We start from the raw sequence: 21,802 nt of genomic DNA on the forward strand, positions 1-21,802 counted from the left end.
TCGGACAATGAAGTGGACTGATACGAAATGAGAAGGTTCTCCACAGAACTGGTGACGAAACAAATATAATGAATTTAGTGAAACTAAACTTCTAATTGTTGTCATTTATAGGTCCCGTAACTTTGACTTCAGAGCACTTCTGCTCAAGCTAGAGAGGGTTCTTGATTCAATTTATAGAAAGTACCAGAAATTAGTTACATGTGATGTTGGTAGATCTCCTAAATTCATATGATGTGATGCAGACTGTTTTTTTCCAACTAGGGTGCAGAGGTACAGTAGCACAGCCATAGACAATATTTTTATTAATTCTTCATTACTAGATCGGCATTCTGTTAGTAAAAGGGTGAATGGCCTTTCAGACCATGATGCACACATTTTAACACTAAAAGACTTTTGTACTCAAACAAATGTCACATATAGTTAAAAACTATGTAGGAAAGTTAATCCAACAGCAATAGGGAGTGTTTTAAACCTCGACAAGAAACAGGAGTGGCAGGATGTTTATAGTGCTGATAACGTAGATGACAAATATAATGCTTTCCTTAATACGTTTCTCATGCTCTTTGCAAGTTGCTTTCCATTAGAATGTTCTGAATGGGGTACTAGTAATAAAAGGCAGCCCGGGTGGCTGACTAGTGGGATAAGGATATCGTGTAGAACAAAGCGGAAATTATATCAAAATGTTAGAAGTAGTCACAATCAAGCTACAGTAGCCCATACTGTAAGTTGCTGAAAAATGTTATTGCGAAGGCAAAGAGGATACGGTATGCAAATAGAATAGCTAATTCACAGGTCCAAATTAAGACCATATGGTCAGTTGTGAAGGAAGTGTCTGGTCAGCAACACAAGGTCGACGATATAAAGTCAGTTCGTAGTAAAAAATATTTATATTACTGATAAATAAGATATATGTTCAGCATTTAACAAACATTTTCTGAGCATTGCTGGTGAATTAAATAAATATTTAGTTTCTACAGGGAATCATATAACTCTCGTGGCAAACGCCTTTCCGAGATTGATGTCTGAAATACTCCTCTGTGATACAGACAAGGGGGAGATTGAGTCAGTAATTAAATCTCTCAAGACTAAGGACTCATGGATATAATGGAGTGCCTAGCAGAATATTTAAGTACTGTGCTGCACATGTTAGCCCTATATTTAGCCATATTTGTAATTTTTCCTTTAGGAATGGTCAGTTTCCTGAACGATTGAAGTACTCAGTAGTAAAGCTGCTTTATAAAAAGGGAGAAAGGGAAAATGTAGACAATTTTAGACCTATTTCTATGCCATCAGTGTTTGCTAAAGTTATTGAAAAGGCTGTGTGGATAATTGATCATTTTACATTACGCGATTTGCTATCAAATGTACAGTTCGGCTTTTGAAGTCGTTTAACAACTGAAAATGCTATATTCTCTTTTCTCTGTACAGTACTGGATGGGTTAAACAAAAGGTTTCGAATGCTAGACATATTTTTTGACTTAACTAAGGCGTTTAATTGTGTTGATCACAAAATATTGCTCCAGAAGCTGGACCATTACGGAAGACAGGGAGCAGTTCACAATTAGTTCACCTCTTACTTTAGCAACAGACAGCAAAAGATCATTATTCACAGTGCTGAGAATGGCTGTGATGTGGGGTCTGAGTGGGGTAAGGTCAAGTGGGGGATGCTCCAGCAATCAGTGTTGGGGCCACTCATGTTCCCTGTTTACATAAATGATATGCCCTCTAGTATTGCGGATACCTCTAAAATATCTAATGACATCTAGTAAAGGATGTTGTGTACAACATTGGCTTGGTTTCAAATAGTGCAGTTCATGACATAAGTTCATGACTTGTAGAAAATAATTTAATGCTAAATAACAGCAAGACTCAGTTTTTACAGTTTCTAGCAAAACCTGAAGTTTTAATTTCACAGAATGGGCACATGATTAGTGAAACTGAACAGTTCAAATTTCTAGGTGTTCAGAAAGATAATGAACTGCTGTGGAAAGCCCATGTTCAGTATCTTGTTCAAAGACTGAGTGCTGCCCTTTTTATTATTCAAACAGTATCTGAAGCGAGTGACCGTTTGACACGAAAATTAGTCTACTTTGCTTATTTTCATTTGCTTATGTTGTATGGTATTATATGTTGGGGTAACTCTTCCCATTATAAAAGGATATTTTTGGTTCAGAAACGGGCAGTTCCAGCAATAAGTGGTGTAAGTTCACGAACCTCTTGTCGACACCTGTTCATGATTCTGGGTATTCTGACATTGGCCTCTCAATATATATATTCCTTACTGTCATTTCTTGTTGACAATATTAGCTTATCCCCAAGAATAAGCAGCTTTCACTCAGTTAATATTGGGCAGAAATCAAACCTGCATTTGGATCAGAGTTCAAAAATGGTTCAAATGGCTCTGAGCACTATGGGACTTAACAGCTATGGTCATCAGTCCCCTAGAACTTAGAACTACTTAAACCTAACTAACCTAAGGACATCACACAACACCCAGTCATCACGAGGCAGAGAAAATCCCTGACCCCGCCGGGAATCGAACCCGGATCAGAGTTCCTTAACTTTTGTGCAGAAAAAATGTGCAGTATACTGCTGCATCCATTTTCAATCAGCTACCACTAGAAATCAAAAATCTTAGCAGTAATCCATGCGCTTTCAAATCGAAACTGAAGAGTTTCCTCACGGGTCACTCCTCCTATTTTGTCGAAGAGTTCCTTGCAAAATTAAGCTGATTCTTGTTGCATTGTTGACTGCATTTACTTAAACTTATGGCTTGTCTTTTTTTAGGTGCACAAACATTTTATTTTTATCTGTTATTACTTTTCTGTTGTAATTTCATGTAATGACACGTTCCATGACCTTGGAATTAATGACATTAACTACAACAGGGCATTGATTTAAATCAATGGGAAGAGTTAAAAATTTGTGCTGGACTGGGATTTGAACCCAGGTCTCTTGCTTACTACGCAGATGTGCTGACTGCTGTTCCATCTGGACATAGTGGTCATTGCAACTACATGGACTCCCAGCACATCTCCTGTCAGACCCAAATTCTCAACTTAACCACACACTACTGATGTTGTGCTCCTTGCCCATTAGCCCCGTAACTCACTTTCCCGATTGATATAAATCAATGCCCTCGGGTACTAATGTCATTACTTCCTTTGGGTCTTTGATTCATAGTGACTGCAGGGTCAATATTGTGTTTTTCCTTTGGACATGTCTGAAAGAACAGACACCACATATATAATTAAGGCAAGGACAACCATTATCTCTCATTCAGCAAGGACGGAGTGTGTGCAGCATCCAGGAAAGCTTCAGGAAGAAAACTTTGACAGGGAGATGAAGATGGATATAAGCCTTGATCCTATCATCGTAAATATTAAAGGGTGGTTCAGAAAGAGGGCCAGTTTTGAAACATATGGTAAATTTTTGTTTTTCAGTTGGTGACATTGTTTTGGATTTTTTCTATTGCCACGAACATTCCGACTGTTGACTCAGTTTGAATTTCTCACGTTTGATGTCTAACCATGGAGCAGTTCACTTGTGCACAACGTATGCTAATCGTGAAAACGTTTTATCTGAATGGAGAAGTTATGCAGCAACTGTCAAATGACTTTGTGCGATTCTAGGGCATAATGAAGCACTGAATGAACCAACAGTTTGCAGAGTCATGAAAAAGTTCTTTGAAACAGGTTCAACAGTAAACCTTACAAGTCCTCGGTGACATCGTTCGGGCTGAAGTCAGCAGAAAATTGCAGTGATTTGTGACAGTGTGGTTGTTAGCCCAACGAAATCATTCATCATTGTTCCCAACATTTGGGCTTAAGCTGTTCTTCAGTATGGAGAATTCTCTGGGATGCTCTCCTTTACCAGCCCTGTAAAATTCAGGTGAAAGTGACAGATCACCAGAAGAGGTGACAGTTTGTTGACTAGGTTCCGACAGGAGGACAACAGCTCCATAAACAAAATCATCTTCAGTGATGACGCACATTTCCACTTAAATGGTTTCGTGAATAAGCTCAACTGCTGCATTTGGGGATCAGAAAATCCTTGCACAATCCAAGAAGCGGAAGCGCGTACACAACGAGCGACAGTCTGGTGCAGCTTTTGATCGGTTGGCGTCATCGGCCCTTTTTTTTTTTTTTTTTTTTTTTTTTGAAGATGAGGCAGGACAATCTGTGGCAGTCAATGGACACCCATACCACATGTTGATGAGGGAGCTTTTGTTGCCTCATTTGGATGAAATGGACATTGAAGAGTTGTGGATTCAGCAGGGTGGTGTCACCTGCCATAATTCCTGTGAAACAATTCAGTTGTTCAACAAGCAGTTCCCTGATCACCTCATTTTGCGCAACACTGATCATCAATGGGCACTAAGGTCGTGTGACTTAACTGTTTGTGACTTCTTCCTTTGGGATTGTCTCAAGTCGGAGGTTTAAGCTAATAAGCTCAAAACATCCATGACTTGGAGGAGATTCGGCGAGTTGTCAGAAAATGGATCCGGAATCTTGTCATGCAGTCAAAGTGAATTTCATGGACAGAGTTCTTGCACGCTAGTGCAGTAGAGGTCATACGCTTCACATTTTTCGTACATGAAATGGGAAGCCTAGATGAACGTGTTTATGTTTTTTGTTTGTGCTTTTTATAAAAAAAAATTTTCTTACTTTGATATAACACAACTGACACTCTTTTGAACCACCCGATACAATCAGAGATTTCAGGCACAGAATCAGATAGCAGTGATGATGGAATTATGATGCAGACACTTTGTTGAAATTTCCTAACAGATTAAAGGTGTGTGCTGGACTGACACTTGAATTCGGGATTTTACCTTTTGCTGGCAAGTGCTCTACCAACTGAGCTACTCAGGCAAGCCTCATGGCCTTTCATCACAGCTTTACTTCTGCCAGTACCTCATCATCGCCTACCTTCCAAACTCACAGAAGTTCTGCTGTGAAACTTGCAGGACTAGCATTTCTGGAAGAAAGAGTGTAGCAGAGACACGTTTTAGCCACAGCCTGGGGAATGTTTACGGAATGAGATTTTCACTTTGCAGTGGAGTGTGTGCTGACATGACACTTTAGTGGCAGATTGAAATTGAATGGTTGACAGTGGGCAGAGTACTTGTCTGTGAAATGCAAAGGTCCAGAGTTTGAGTCTCAGTCTGGCACACAGTTTTAATCTGCCAGGAAATTTCATATCAGTACAAACTCCATTTCAGAGAGGAAATCTCATTCTCAGCCCCAGCACATATTCCACTGCAGAGTGAAAAATTTCTTCTTACCTTTTATTGATTGGGAATTTAAGAAGTATGCAGACATTCACTTGCTGTGAGTGATGTAATTATAGTTTTCAACATACTGCCCAAGGAAAAGCAGCTTGTTAGTTGTGATATTTAAGCTTTTCCCAGCATGTACTGTAGTACCTCGCCAGACTGTGTCGAGGGTAAATTTGTCAAAAATTCCGATACTTCAACAGGCAACGCTCTGTCATTTTCCAGGCATAAATTGGAATACGTTTTAAAATTGTAAGGGAGCATTACCTGTCGAAGTGTCAATGGTTTAGTATTTCCTTGAGTTATTTGGAAAAGATGGTTAACTGTTTGCTTGTTCCGTGGATCATAAATGCAATCTCTCTCAGTAATATCGAACAAGTTAGTTTCCTCTAATAATGCCCTTTGACAGTGAAACATGTGAAAACATACTGATGATTTATGCAATAGTCTTTTGCCACCAATAATTCAATTCTTACCCACAGTGATTTTCATTAATAAGCAGTCAAACACACATACACATCATAAAGTTACACATTTTTTAAAAAAATCCATGGAGTAGAAGGACTTGTCAAGGAAATATAACAATTTCAGCTTAAGTTTGAAGTTAATATTGTTATATATTATATTTTTACTTATAATACAGTCGAAATTACTTTAAAATGACAAAGTACCCAGTTTTGCCGACTTTGTCACTGGACATTCATCTTTTTTGAGAAAATTTGTACCTGGCGTCTTCACAAAGCTGTGTCAGCTGTTTTTGCCTTTGAACATCATGCGATGATAGCTGTGGAGCAGCAGACATGACATTGTCAAGATGTGAATTAAGATTTCTCTGCTGCAGATTTGAACATATAATGTGATGTATTGTCAAGATGTGAATTAAGATTTCTCTGCTGTAGATTTGAACAAATAATATGATGTACCGTGGACAAATGACCCCAATCGATGTCCACAGTGACACAGTTTGGCAACACCGAATTTGTGTGCCCACTCTCTGTAGCTATGCTTACGCAAACTTCATCCCCTTTACCCTTCCCTGTCGTTCCACCCTTTTGCAGGGAAGTGCCTTCTTATGTGATGCAGACTACAAATACAGGTCACAAGCAATGGGAAAGATAAAAGATTTTATACATCCAGACTGCAACTGTCAGAGCATAACTACCCTCATTTCCACTCTTTGCAGCTCAGGTGATTAATTCCCATTTCTTGCACTGGTAATGTTTTGTTAGGTGAATTATACCTAACACTATAAGACAAGCATTTACCTCTGATTTCCAAATCGCTTCTTACAGACAGGACACACGTTGAACTCCGTCATGGTAATGCTCTGAGATTCGTACTGCATCCTCATCTCCTGCACCTGCAAAATTAGAATTGAAACACAATTTAGGCACTACCTACTTACAGTTATGAAACACTAATCCTATTTCAAAGTGTGCCCTTTCTTATAGATCACATGGTCCAGTACAGCCCAAATGTGAATGAAACACACACACTCTCTCTCTCTCTCTCTCTCTCTCTCTCTCTCTCTCTCTCTCTCTCTCTCTCTCTTACTCCTGCAAACTCACACAGGAATACATTTTACATCTGGAAACTGACATTATGCTTTGGTCAGCAACTTTGTGTACCTACTTTGGTTAACACTAGTCATGTGCTGTGTGCAGAATACTTATATTTTATATCTGTTTATTTATGTCTGTGGACCATTCTGTACAATGGTATTGGACAAGTTCACACGAAGTTTGAAAAATTACAAGTTTCGGAAATAAATAATTATATGCATGTATCAGTAAAATGACTTATTTATTCAGAAATAGCCTCTAAAATACAGGGCTATTACAAATGATTGAAGCGATTTCATAAATTCACTGTAGCTCCATTCATTGACATATGGTCACGACACACTACAGATACGTAGAAAAACTCATAAAGTTTTGTTCGGCTGAAGCCGCACTTCAGGTTTCTGACGCCAGAGCGCTCGAGAGCGCAGTGAGACAAAATGGTGACAGGAGCCGAGAAAGCGTATGTCGTGCTTGAAATGCACTCACATCAGTCAGTCATAACAGTGCAACGACACTTCAGAACGAAGTTCAACAAAGATCCACCAACTGCTAACTCCATTCGGTGATGGTATGCGCAGTTTAAAGCTTCTGGATGCCTCTGTAAGGGGAAATCAACGGGTCAGCCTGCAGTGAGTGAAGAAACGGTTGAACGCCTGCGGGCAAGTTTCACGCGTAGCCCGCGGAAGTCGAAGAATACAGCAAGCAGGGAGCTAAACGTACCAAAGCCGATGGTTTGGAAAATCTTACGGAAAAGGCTAAAGCAGAAGCCTTACCATTTACAATTGCTACAAGCCCTGACACCCGATGACAAAGTCAAACGCTTTGAATTTTCGGCGCGGTTGCAACAGCTCATGGAAGAGGATGCGTTCAGTGCGAAACTTGTTTTCGGTGATGAAGCAACATTTTTTCTTAATGGTGAAGTGAACAGACACAATGTGCGAATCTGGGCGGTAGAGAATCCTCACGCATTCGTGCAGCAAATTCGCAATTCACCAAAAGTTAACGTGTTTTGTGCAGTCTCACGGTTTAAAGTTTACGACCCCTTTTTCTTCTGCAACAAAAACGTTACAGGACACGTGTATCTGGACATGCTGGAAAATTGGCTCATGCCACAACTGAAGACCGACAGCGCCGACTTCATCTTTCAACAGGATGGTGCTCCACCACACTTCCATCATGATGTTCGGCATTTCTTAAACAGGAGATTGGAAAACCGATGGATCGGTCGTGGTGGAGATCATGATCAGCAATTCATGTCATGGCCTCCACGCTCTCCCGACTTAACCCCATGCGATTTCTTTCTGTGGGGTTATGCGAAAGATTCAGTGTTTAAACCTCTTCTACCAAGAAATGTGCCAGAACTGCGAGCTCGCATCAACGATGCTTTCGAACTCATTGATGGGGACATGCTGCGCCGAGTGTGGGAGGAACTTGATTATCGGCTTGATGTCTGCCGAATCACTAAAGGAGCACATATCGAACATTTGTGAATGCCTAAAAAAACTTTTTGAGTTTTTGTATGTGTGTGCAAAGCATTGTGAAAATATCTCAAATAATAAAGTTATCGTAGAGCTGTGAAATCGCTTCAATCATTTGTAATAACCCTGTAAATAAATAAAGAAGCACTATGTTGTTTGTTGTTGTGGTCTTCAGTCCTGAGACTGGTTTGATGCAGCTCTCCATGCTACTCTATCCTGTGCAAGCTGCTTCATCTCCCAGTACCTACTGCAACCTACATCCTTCTGAATCTGCTTAGTGTATTCATCTCTTGGTCCCCCTCTACGATTTTTACCCCCCACGCTGCCCTCCAATACTAAATTGGTGATCCCTTGATGCCTCAGAACATGTCCTACCAACCGATCCCTTCTTCTGGTCAAGTTGTGCCACAAACTTCTCTTCTCCCCAATCCTATTCAATACTTCCTCATTAGTTATGTGATCTACCCATCTAATTTTCAGCATTCTTCCGTAGCATTTTGAAAGCTTCTATTCTCTTCATGTCCAAACTATTTACCGTCCATGTTTCACTTCCACGCATGGCTACACTCCATACAAATACTTTCAGAAATGACCTCCTGACACTTAAATCTATACTCGATGTTAACAAATTTCTCTTCTTCAGAAACTCTTTCCTTGCCATTGCCAGTCTACATTTTATATCCTCTCTACTTCAACCATCATCAGTTATTTTGCTCCCCAAATAGCAAAACTCCTTAACTACTTTAAGTGTCTCATTTCCTAATCTAATACCCTCAAAATCACCCAACTTAATTTGACTACATTCCATTATCCTCGTTTTGCTTTTGTTGATGTTCATCTTATAACCTCCCTTTAAGACGCTATCCATTCCGTTCAACTGCTCTTCCCAGTCCTTTGCTGTCTCTGACAGAATTACAATGTCATCAGCGAACCTCAAAGTTTTTATTTCTTCTCCATGGATTTTAATACCTACTCCGAATTTTTCTTTTGTATCCTTTACTGCTTGCTCAATATACCGAGTGAATAACATCGGGGAGAGGCTACAACCCTGTCTTACTCCCTTCCCAACCACTGCTTCCCTTTCATCTCCCTCGACTCTTATAACTGCCATCTGGTTTCTGTACAAATTGTAAATAGCCTTTCGCTCCCTGTATTTTAACCCTGCCACCTTTAGAATTTGAAAGAGAGTATTCCAGTCAACATTGTCAAAAGCTTTCTCTAAGTCTACAAATGCTAGAAATGTAGGTTTGCCTTTTATTAATCTTTCTTCTAAGATAAGTTGTAAGGTCAGTATTGCCTCACGTGTTCCAGTATTTCTACGGAATCCAAACTGATCTTCCCCGAGATTGGCTTCTACTAGTTTTTCCATTCGTCTGTAAAGAATTCGTGTTAGTATTTTGCAGCTGTGGCTTATTAAACTGATTGTTCGGTAATTTTCACATCTGTCAACACCTGCTTTCTTTGGGATTGGAATTATTATATTCTTCTTGAAGTCTGATGGTATTTCGCCTGTTTCATACATCTTGCTCACCAGGTGGTAGAGTTTTGTCAGGACTGGCTCTCCCAAGGCCGTCAGTAGTTCCAATGGAATGTTGTCTACTCCGGGGGCCTTGTTTCGACTCAGGTCTTTCAGTGCTCTGTCAAACTCTTCACGCAGTATCGTATCTCCCATTTCATCTTCATCTACATCCTCTTCCATTTCCATAATATTGTCCTCAAGCACATCACCCTTGTATAGACCCTCTATATACTCCTTCCACCTTTCTGCTTTCCCTTCTTTGCTTAGAACTGGGTTTCCATCTGAGCTCTTGATGTTCATACAAGTGGTTCTCTTATTTCCAAAGGTCTCTTTAATTTTCCTGTAGGCAGTATCTATCTTACCCCTAGTGAGATAAGCTTCTACATCCTTACATTTGTCCTCTAGCCATCCCTGCTTAGCCATTTTGCACTTCCTGTCGATCTCATTTTTGAGACGTTTGTATTCCTTTTTGTCTGCTTCATTTACTGCATTTTTATATTTTCTCCTTTCCTCAATTAAATTCAATATTTCTTCTGTTACCCAAGGATTTCTACTAGCCCTCGTCTTTTTACCTACTTGATCCTCTGCTGCCTTCACTACTTCATCCCTCAAAGCTACCCATTCTTCTTTTACTGTATTTCTTTCCCTCATTCCTGTCAATTGTTCCCTTATGCTCTCCCTGAAACTCTGTACACCCTCTGGTTCTTTCAGTTTATCCAGGTCCCATCTCCCTAAATTCCCACCTTTTTGCAGTTTCTTCAGTTTTAATCTACAGGTCATAACCAACAGATTGTGGTCAGAGTCCACATCTGCCCCTGGAAATATCTTACAATTTAAAACCTGGTTCCTAAATCTCTGTCTTACCATTATGTAATCTATCTGATACCTTTTAGTATCTCCAGGGTTCTTCCATGTATACAACCTTCTTCCATGATTCTTAAACCAAGTGTTAGCTATGATTAAGTTGTGCTCTGTGCAAAATTCTACCAGGCGGCTTCCTCTTTCATTTCTGTCCCCCAATCCATATTCACCTACTACGTTTCCTTCTCTCCCTTTTCCTACACTCGAATTCCAGTCACCCATGACTATTAAATTTTCGTCTCCCTTCACCATCTGAATAATTTCTTTTATTTCATCATACATTTCTTCAATTTCTTCGTCATCTGCAGAGCTAGTTGGCATATAAACTTGTACTACTGTAGTAGGTGTGGGCTTCGTATCTATCTTGGCCACAATAATGTGTTCACTATTCTGTTTGTAGTAGCTTACCTGCATTCCTATTTTCCTATTCATTATTAAACCTACTCCTGCATTACCCCTATTTAACTTTGTGTTTATAACCCTGTAGTCACCTGACCAGAAGTCTTGTTCCTCCTGCCACCGAACTTCACTAATTCCCACTATATCTAACTTAAACCTATCCATTTCCCTTTTTAAATTTTCTAACCTACCTGCCCGATTAAGGGATCTGACATTCAACGTTCCGATCCGTAGAACACCAGTTTTCTTTCTCCTGATAACGACATCCTCTTGAGTAGTCCCCACCCAGAGATCCGAATGGGGGACTATTTTACCTCCGGAATATTTTACCCAAGATACAGTTAACCTGCATGCCCTCGGAAAAAATTACGGCCGTAGTTTCCCCTTGCTTTCAGCCGTTCACAGTACCAGCACAGCAAGGCCGTTTTGGTTATTGTTACAAGGCCAGATCAGTCAATCATCCAGACTGTTGGCCTTGCAACTACTGAAAAGGTTGCTGCCCCTCTTCAGGAACCACACGTTTGTCTGGCCTCTCAACAGGTACCCCTCCGTTGTGGTTGTACCTACGGTATGGCTATCTGTATCGCTGAGGCACGCAAGCCTCCCCACCAACGGCAAGGTCCATGGTTCATGGGGGGGAAGCACTATGTACATCTGTAATTACCAAAGACTTTATATTTTCTGAAAATTTTCTACATATTTGCAGAGTTACATATGAAACATTACATTAAATTTTTGCTCCAAAGTATTCTTTAACATATATGGATAAGTTTTAATCAAGTGACATTTCAGTTTATTTTTGAAGGCAGGCATACTTTCTATTATCTTTATACAGTTTGCCAAACCATTGCATAGAAGGCATCCTGCTCTTACAGGCTCTTTGTTTGTTAGTTTGAGCCAACTTCCTTCAACATGATAATCATTTTTATTTCTTGTGTTATAGTCATGAATACCTCTATTTAACACTGCAGCATGCTTACTTTTTCCATAAACAATTGTTTCATATACGTATAGCGACACCACTGTTGATATGTTTAGTTCCCCAAATTTATTTATGCAGGAATCTCTTGGAGGTAATTTTTTTATGCATCTTACAGCCTTTGTTCTTTTTTAGCTTTAGTATTCTTTGTATTTGCACATTTGTAGAATTTCCCCAGATCAGCATACCAAATGAAATTTGTGAATGAATTAGCCCAAAGAACACTGTTGGCAGTGTTTGTGTGTTTATTGTCCTTCACATTTTCCTTATTAGAGATATACATGAACTCACTTTATGACAATGTTATTTATATGCTTCTCCTACATCAGGTACCCGTCCACTGTCATGACCAGGAATTTATAAGTGTCTATCTTTTTTAGAGCAACATCTCCAAGCTTGACAGTAATACGTTCAAGTTAGGTGGTTTGTTTGCATGTATTTGCATATATGTGGTTTTATTTACATTTATAAAAAAGATTATTTCCTGTGAAATAATTGTTTCTGTTTTCCATATTTAGAGAAGCTTGCTTTTACAAGTTGCCTACTGAAACACTACTTATAACAAATGAAATGTCATATGCATACATGACAGCACTCTCACCTACTATTTTGGGCATATCATGTACATACAAAATAAAAAGTATGTAAGCCCAGCAGTGATGCTTGAGGCATTCCATATTTAACAAATTCAAAATTTCAGTAGACATTTGCAATAGTATTGTTCACATGTTGTGTTGTTTCTACGCACTGTTCTCTATTTTCCATGAATGATTTTATGAATTGGCTGCTTTCTGCCTTATACCATAACACTTAAACTTTTCAAATAATATGCTGTGGCACACACAATCAAAAGCTTTTGAAAGGTCAAAAAACATACTACAAACTTTCTTTTGTCGGTCTATCACCTTAGTTTCAATGCTATAAATTCAGCTATTGCTGTATTCGTGGATCACAAGATGGCCGTGAGTGTAGAAGTGTGTGAATCTAACTTGAGAAATAGTTATAGTTATGCTGTTAAAAAGGGAGTTTGTAAGAATTGTAACGCTGAAATAACAACGCTAAAAGAACGAATTGCTAGCTTACAATTCATAGTCAGTTCCTTAAGAAGCGATATTGACTCACTCAAGAAAGAAAATCGGGATCTGCGATCGAAGCCAACACTAAGTGAAGTGATGCAAGACAAAAGTAATATATCGTCCGAGTGGGTAAAAGTGCCGTACAAAAATAGTGTTCCAACTACAAAAAGAACAACGAAGTCTGCTAAAAATGTCACATTTTCGGAGAAAAACAAATATCATGTTTTGCAAACAAGTGACTGTGATAACGACTCTCCAAATGATCGTGAACTTGAAAAAGACAGTGAACTGAAAATGAATAGCGTTTTTTCAAATAATGTCAACAACAAACACAGATCATCAGGGAAAAAGAGTAGTGTACTATTACTAGCAGACAGTCATGGCAGGAATCTATCCAGCATGCTCTGTGAGAAAAATCGCGACATAGCAGTAACTAGTGTAGTGAAACCGGGAGCGGGATGTAAAAATGTTGTAGACATTAACTCTCAGACGAAATTAATGCAAGAAAATGACTTTATTGTCTGTATAATGGGTTCAAACGATGTGGCAAAAAATGAAGCAGAGGTTTGCGTGAAAACGCTACAGAATTTTTTACAAGCTAATAAATGCAGAAACACAGTAGTTGCCACACTTCCTCATAGGCATGATCTGATTTATAATTCGTGTGTAAACAAAGAAATTCGGAAAACAAACATTAAAATAAGGAAACTGTGTTCTCAATACACTAAGTACGATGTACTGGATATAAGCAAGCTGCATGGAAATCTGCACACGAAGCATGGAATGCATTTGAACTATGATGGGAAAAGATTTGTTTGTGATCGTGTTAGTGAAATAATCAAAGAAAGACTTGAAAGGGATAGAACAATTTATCAGCTTCCTGAACATCCTTCCAACAGCGAGGAAAACAAAATAAACAAGAAAGAAGAACGAAAATACAACGCTGCTTACGTTCCTAATTTAAACTAGAGGTATGTGATGCTGTAAATATGACTCCCAATTACCAAATCGTGAATACGCCCGAACTAAAAATTTATCACCATAATGTGCAATCCCTGCGTAATAAGATCGATGAAATTAATGTTATATTAACACATGAACTTAATGATATCTCAGTGTTATGCATTTCTGAGCACTGGCTTAACCCAGAATTAATCCAGAATACGAAAATAAACAAATTTGTCTTGGCTGCTTACTACTGCAGGAAAAACAGCAAACAGGGTGGGGTAGCAATTTACACAAAGGAAAATGTAGATTTTATTACACTACCTGACTTAACTAGGGCAAATGTCGAAAAGGATTATGAAATTGCAGCTATAAAAATTACTCAGTTCAACCTGGTTATTGCTACAGTTTACCGATCACCGTCCGGGAATTTTGAACTTTTCTTAAACAAATTGGAGTCATTGCTAAATAAAGTAAATAAAATAGATTGTGAATTGATAATCTGTGGTGACTTCAATATTGACTTCCTCACGAATAGTGGAAATAGGGAGACCATTTTGAACCTTGCAACGTCCTACAATTTAAAGGCTGAAGTAAAAGCAGCTACCCGATATCAGAAACTTGTCAAACAGCTCTTGATCAGTTTCTAGTAAAGAAGAGTTTACACAACACCTCACTAAAAATTTTCAATGCAGGTTTTAGTGATCATCTTGCTCAAATATTAAGCATAAAAGTACAAGGCAGTATTATTAACAACATGTCTCTTAGAACAGCATATCGAAGCTATAATCAGCATAATGTGAACTACTTCAACAACTTATTACAGAAAGAAAAATGGCTAGGAGTGTACAAAATGAACGATATAAATGAAAAATTCGACACTTTCATTGATACATTAACCCATTTCTTTGAACTTGCATTCTCACTGAAAACATTAACCATACAGGGAAACTCTAGAACAAACAGCTGGATCACAAAGGGAATAAGGGTTTCATGCCAGAAGAAAAGACTACTTCATGAAATATGTAACTCAAAAAATTCCTCACCTGTAGTACGCGCATACTATAAAAAATACTCCAAAATATTAAGAAAAGTAATAAAAGCAGCAAAAATAATGCATAATGATGAAATCATTTATAATTCAGCTAATAAATCAAAGGCTATGTGGAGTGTTATAAAAAAAGAATGTGGAGAATACAGACAACCTTGGAAAAATATAACACTATCACATAAAAATAAAAAAGTAACAAACCCCTTAGAAGTAGCTAACACATTTAACAACTTTTTCACAGGTGTTGCTGAAAATAGGTTACAATCAAACTTTAAGAGCATCCAGGCAAATGAATATAAAATAAGTACATGCAGAGGATCAATGTACATCAGTTCTGTTTCACAAGATGAAGTAGCTAAAGCAATAAAAGGACTAAAAAATTCCAAATCGGCAGGTATTGATGGTATACCTGCAACAATGTTAAAGAAGAGCGCATCAAACCTAATTGAAGTACTCACACATTTATGCGACTGCTCACTTCAGGCAGGCACTTCCCCTGATGTGTTAAAAACATCAAAAGTTATTCCTGTATATAAAAAAGGGGATAAAGACAATGTAAATAACTACAGACCCATCACAATTTCCTCCTGCATCTCTAAAGTACTGGAAAAAGTTATGTATGAGAAACTTACGAAATTTATAAATAAAAACAGCATCCTATGTAATGAACAACATGGATTCAGAAATAAGAGGTCAACGACAACTGCTGTCTATGAGTGCATCAATTCCATCCTAAACCTGATGGACAAAAAACAGGAAACAATAGGAGTCTTTATTGACTTGTCAAAAGCTTTTGACATGGTGGACCATAAAATTCTGCTATCAAAGCTAGAAAGATATGGTATTCGAGGTCTGTCCAACAAGTGGATCAGTTCCTTCCTGACAAATCGTATGCAGGCAGTGTGCGTCAAGCACACAAATATTGAACTAAAAACTGTATCTAATCACTTATCTGACTATAAACAAATAAAATGTGGTGTACCCCAAGGATCTGTATTGGGACCCCTTCTGTTTCTTCTGTACATAAATGATCTAAGCTTAAATATTGATGCACACAAATCAATCATATTTGCAGATGACACCACGATTCTATTAAAAGGAGACGACGATGAACAGTTACAGCAGACAGTAAATACGGTCACGAAACAACTTAGCAGCTGGGCACAGAGTAACCAGCTTGTAATAAACAGTAAGAAAACCGTTGCTCTAAAATTCCACAATGTTCCTAACAAGGACATGTTTATCCCATCAGTCTCTATCAATGACGAACCAGTTGGTAACAGTACTGAAACCAAATTCTTAGGACTTTGGCTGCAGAGTAACATCAGATGGAATAAGCATATTGAATGTCTCAATACAGAACTGAGCAAAACATGTTATCTTCTTTGTTCATTAAAATCATGCTGTAGTGAGAAAACAGTAATGAGCGCATATCATGCGTACTTTCATTCTCGTCTTAGATATGGGGTCACCTTCTGGGGAAACTCTAAAATAGCTAATAGCACATTTAGACTACAAAAAAGGGCCATTAGAATCTTGTTTGGGTGCAAGCCTAGAGACTCTTGTAAACCCCTGTTTAAGAAATCTGGTATTCCCCCATTACCGTGTGTATACATTATGGAAACCCTTTTGTTCTTTAAATTAAATGTAATAGGCAAGGACCGGAGGCTACAAAAAAACTGTGATATACATGAGCACTTTACCAGACAAAACAGGAACTTACATATGACTCAAATCAGCACAGCACTGTGCCAAAAAGGTACTTTTCACATGAGAGTTAAGCTTTATAACAAACTTCCTGAAAACATAAAAGCTATCACTGAGGTCAATACATTTGGAAAATCTCTAAAGTCATATTTACAGCATCACTGCTTTTATTCCATTGATGAATATTTAAATTTATGAAATGTGTTATATAAATACTTGTGTGTAAAGTGTATTATTGTAAGCTTAAATATGTATGCCTTGAAATTACGTTCAGCCTGTATATTTATAACTTGACTTGTCCAATGTCTTATGCATAAGCTGCTATGTAGACAACAGGACCAATAAAATACAATCTACAATCTACCCTTCCTAAACCTATAGTGTGCATCATTCAAAGTATTGCATTTTTCTATAAAATTTTGTATTGTATCTTTAATTACATATTCTATATAAAAACAAAGATGAGGTGACTTACCGAACGAAAGCGCTGGCAGGTCGATAGACACACAAACAAACACAAACATACACACAAAACTCAAGCTTTCGCAACCAACGGTTGCCTCATCAGGAAAGAGGGAAGGAGAGGAAAGACGAAAGGATGTGGGTTTTGAGGGAGAGGGTAAGGAGTCATTCCAATCCCGGGAGCAGAAAGACTTACCTTAGGGGGAGAAAGGGACGGGTATACACTCGCACACACACATATCCATCCACACATACAGACACAAGCAGACATATTTAAAGACAAAGAGTTTGGGCAGAGATGTCAGTCGAGGCGAAACTGTAGAGGCAAAGAAGTTGTTGAAAGACAGGTGAGGTATGAGTGGCGGCAACTTGAAATTAGCGGAGATTGAGGCCTGGCGGATAACGAGAAGAGAGGATATACTGAAGGGCAAGTTCCCATCTCCGGAGTTTGGATAGGTTGGTGTTGGTGGGAAGTATCCAGACAACCCGGACGGTATAACACTGTGCCAAGATGTGCTGGTTGTGCACCAAGGCATGTTTAGCCACAGAGTGATCCTCATTACCAACAAACACTGTCTGCCTGTGTCCATTCATGCGAATGGACCTACTCCAGTCCTGTAACCCGGAAGGTGTACACGATCAAAGGCAGAGCCACGTGTGAAAGCACCCACGTGATTTACCAACTGACCTGCCTACACTGTGATGCATTCTATGTGACAGCAACAAACTGTCCATTCGCATGAATGGACACAGGCAGACAGTGTTTGTTGGTAATGAGGATCACCCTGTGGCTAAACATGCCTTGGTGCACAACCAGCACATCTTGGCACAGTGTTACACAGTCCAGGTTATCTGGATACTTCCCACCAACACCAACCTATCCGAACTCCGGAGATGGGAACTTGCCCTTCAGTATATCCTCTCTTCTCGTTATCCGCCAGGCCTCAATCTCCGCTAATTTCAAGTTGCCGCCACTCATACCTCACCCGTCTTTCAACAACTTCTTTGCCTCTACAGTTCCGCCTCGACTGACATCTCTGCCCAAACTCTTTGTCTTTAAATATGTCTGCTTGTGTCTGTATGTGTGGATGGATATGTGTGTGTGTGCGAGTGTATACCCGTCCCTTTTTCCCCCTAAGGTAAGTCTTTCCGCTCCCGGGATTGGAATGACTCCTTACCCTCTCCCTCAAAACCCACATCCTTTCGTCTTTCCCTCTCCTTCCCTCTTTCCTGATGAGGCAACCGTTGGTTGCGAAAGCTTGAATTTTGTGTGTATGTTTGTGTTTGTTTGTGTGTCTATCGACCTGCCAGCGCTTTCGTTCGGTAAGTCACCTCATCTTTGTTTTTATACACTCCTGGAAATTGAAATAAGAACACCGTGAATTCATTGTCCCAGGAAGGGGAAACTTTATTGACACATTCCTGGGGTCAGATACATCACATGATCACACTGACAGAACCACCGGCACATAGACACAGGCAACAGAGCATGCACAATGTCGGCACTAGTACAGTGTATATCCACCTTTCGCAGCAATGCAGGCTGCTATTCTCCCATGGAGACGATCGTAGAGATGCTGGATGTAGTCCTGTGGAACGGCTTGCCATGCCATTTCCACCTGGCGCCTCAGTTGGACCAGCGTTCACGCTGGACGTGCAGACCGCGTGAGACGACGCTTCATCCGGTCCCAAACATGCTCAATGGGGGGCAGATCCGGAGATCTTGCTGGCCAGGGTAGTTGACTTACACCTTCTAGAGCACGTTGGGTGGCACGGGATACATGCGGACGTGCATTGTCCTGTTGGAACAACAAGTTCCCTTGCCGGTCTAGGAATGGTAGAACGATGGGTTCGATGACGGTTTGGATGTACCGTGCACTATTCAGTGTCCCCTCGACGATCACCAGTGGTGTACGGCCAGTGTAGGAGATCGCTCCCCACACCATGATGCCGGGTGTTGGCCCTGTGTGCCTCGGTCGTATGCAGTCCTGATTGTGGCGCTCACCTGCACGGCGCCAAACACGCATACGACCATCATTGGCACCAAGGCAGAAGCGACTCTCATCGCTGAAGACGACACGTCTCCATTCGTCCCTCCATTCACGCCTGTCGCGACACCACTGGAGGCGGGCTGCACGATGTTGGGGCGTGAGCGGAAGATGGCCTAACGGTGTGCGGGACCGTAGCCCAGCTTCATGGAGACAGTTGCGAATGGTCCTCGCCGATACTCCAGGAGCAACAGTGTCCCTAATTTGCTGGGAAGTGGCGGTGCGGTCCCCTACGGCACTGCGTAGGATCCTACGGTCTTGGCATGCATCCGTGCGTCGCTGCGGTCCGGTCCCAGGTCGACGGGCACGTGCACCTTCCGCCGACCACTGGCGACAACATCGATGTACTGTGGAGACCTCACGCCCCACGTGTTGAGCAATTCGGCGGTACGTCCACCCGGCCTCCCGCATGCCCACTATACGCCCTCGCTCAAAGTCTGTCAACTGCACATACGGTTCACGTCCACGCTGTCGCGGCATGCTACCAGTGTTAAAGACTGCGATGGAGCTCCGTATGCCACGGCAAACTGGCTGACACTGACGGCGGCGGTGCACAAATACTGCGCAGCTAGCGCCATTCGATGGCCAACACCGCGGTTCCTGGTGTGTCCGCTGCGCCGTGCGTGTGATCATTGCTTGTACAGCCCTCTCGCAGTGTCCGGAGCAAGTATGGTGGGTCTGACACACCGGTGTCAATGTGTTCTTTTTTCCATTTCCAGGAGTGTATATAATTTTCCCACGTGGAATGTTTCCCTCTATTATATTGACATCATTAATTACATATTCTATTATTTTACATAAGAGAGATGTAATAGTTATTGGTTGGTAATTTCCTAGATCTTTCTGTCTGCCTCCTATGAAAATAATGATCACTTTACTTTTTTTAAAAGTATTTTGGGATTATTCCTTCTTCCATGGCTAAGTATATATGAGAAAATTTGGAGGCTTTACCATCCACTGCAGGTAGCATTTAATTAGTCAAGTAGATATACTATCCAGTATACAAAGTATACATACAAGACAAAGTATGTATACTTTGTATGTATTTTGTGTCAGAAGGGTTTTTGCTTTATTAATTAGTCCACTACCTCAACACAATGTTTCTTTAAAATACTACTGATTTCTTTAGTGTCCTTGATTTCCTTAGCATTTTTCTTTATAGTTAGGTTCTCACTGTTTTACATATCTATATCTTTGGTCTCTTTCTTTATGTATGACCATGTGGTCTTTGTGACATTATTAGAAGCTCTAATTGTTTATGTAATAACTGGATTTGGTTTCTTTAATCAGGTTCTATATGATCTCTTCTTGTCCCTATAGGCATCAACATTTGCTCTTGTTAAATTTGTCTGAGATTGTTCATACATAGTTTCTACCTCTTTCCTCTTTCCTTTTACATCTGCCTTGACCCAATTTTTATTGCACTTAACATTTGTACTCTTACATACTAATGGACATACACAATCTCTGTAACAGGATAATGTTTTGGTAAATGATTTCCTTACCATATTTAAATTTAGTGTTTAGTATATATTGCTCCAGTCTTCAGATTGCATTAATCTTTGTAGCCTCCATGTGTGTGCTTGCTTTTGTTTCCTGTAACTCTTTAAAGATATTTTCTGAAATTGATATCTTATCTGATACCTCTACTAATACCCCATGGTGGTCCCAATGTACTTTTTGTCTGTATTGTGCTATAGTGGTAATTACAGATCTATAAATGTTTCTATATCTTTACTGCACATTTTGGGACTACATACTACTAGATTTAGATCATAAGTGTTGATTGAATCACCTGAAACTACTTGCTTAACAGTTTTCTTTCAGTGTGTTAATATTTAGATCACTTGCTACTATTAAGCATTGTCTAACAGAACTTCTAGCTCTTTTAAAAAGCCATTTACCTGACTCTTTGGTGATCTGTATATGCCTAATATAGAGCATCACACCAATGATATGGTCGTAAGTTTCACGAAGGAGCTCACCTGTAAATGTTCAGCGTAGAGTAGACCCTTGAGGACCTGTGTCGTTCTGCGCTCACTCAGTTTGTGCTGCAGACTCGACTCGAGGAAGTGCTTGATGCGGATCAGAGGGACTCGATCTGGAAGCGCCGTCAGGGCCTGTTTCAAGAAAAACATACAGTATTTCCACATTGCAAAGCTAGAAATCTAGTATCAATTGAGAACTTGAGTTTAACACTGTGGCTATATTCATCTTCTGGTTACCAAAACTCCTTTCTTTGCACAGTGCTCCATGTCAATTCTGATCAAATTAATGGCTGTGTGTTTTATGTGCATTATATCTGTTAGCACTATCTACTCTTTCTTTTCCCTTATGCCAGGCTGTTCCAGATGGCCCTACTTCACTGTGACCACACCTTGTTCTGTTGCTTATACACAGCCTTCCTCGCCAATATTAAGACAGATTTAAATTATTT

General features: G+C 39.9%; 1 protein-coding gene across 1 annotated transcript in view; it reads right to left on the reverse strand.

Moving 5' to 3' along the window:
• Nucleotides 1-21,802, reverse strand: part of LOC124716960 (vam6/Vps39-like protein) — a 118,473-nt gene that overhangs the window by 5,396 nt on the left and 91,275 nt on the right. Inside the window, exons 15-16 of the mRNA XM_047243558.1 lie at nt 21,351-21,485; nt 6,544-6,638 (exon numbers count right to left, since the gene is read on the reverse strand). Of these exons, the coding sequence (XP_047099514.1) occupies nt 6,544-6,638; nt 21,351-21,485 (230 nt within the window). The remainder of the gene's footprint in view (nt 1-6,543; nt 6,639-21,350; nt 21,486-21,802) is intronic.

This window comes from Schistocerca piceifrons, chromosome 9 (assembly GCF_021461385.2).
Source record: "Schistocerca piceifrons isolate TAMUIC-IGC-003096 chromosome 9, iqSchPice1.1, whole genome shotgun sequence".
Taxonomy (NCBI): Eukaryota; Metazoa; Arthropoda; class Insecta; order Orthoptera; family Acrididae; genus Schistocerca; species Schistocerca piceifrons.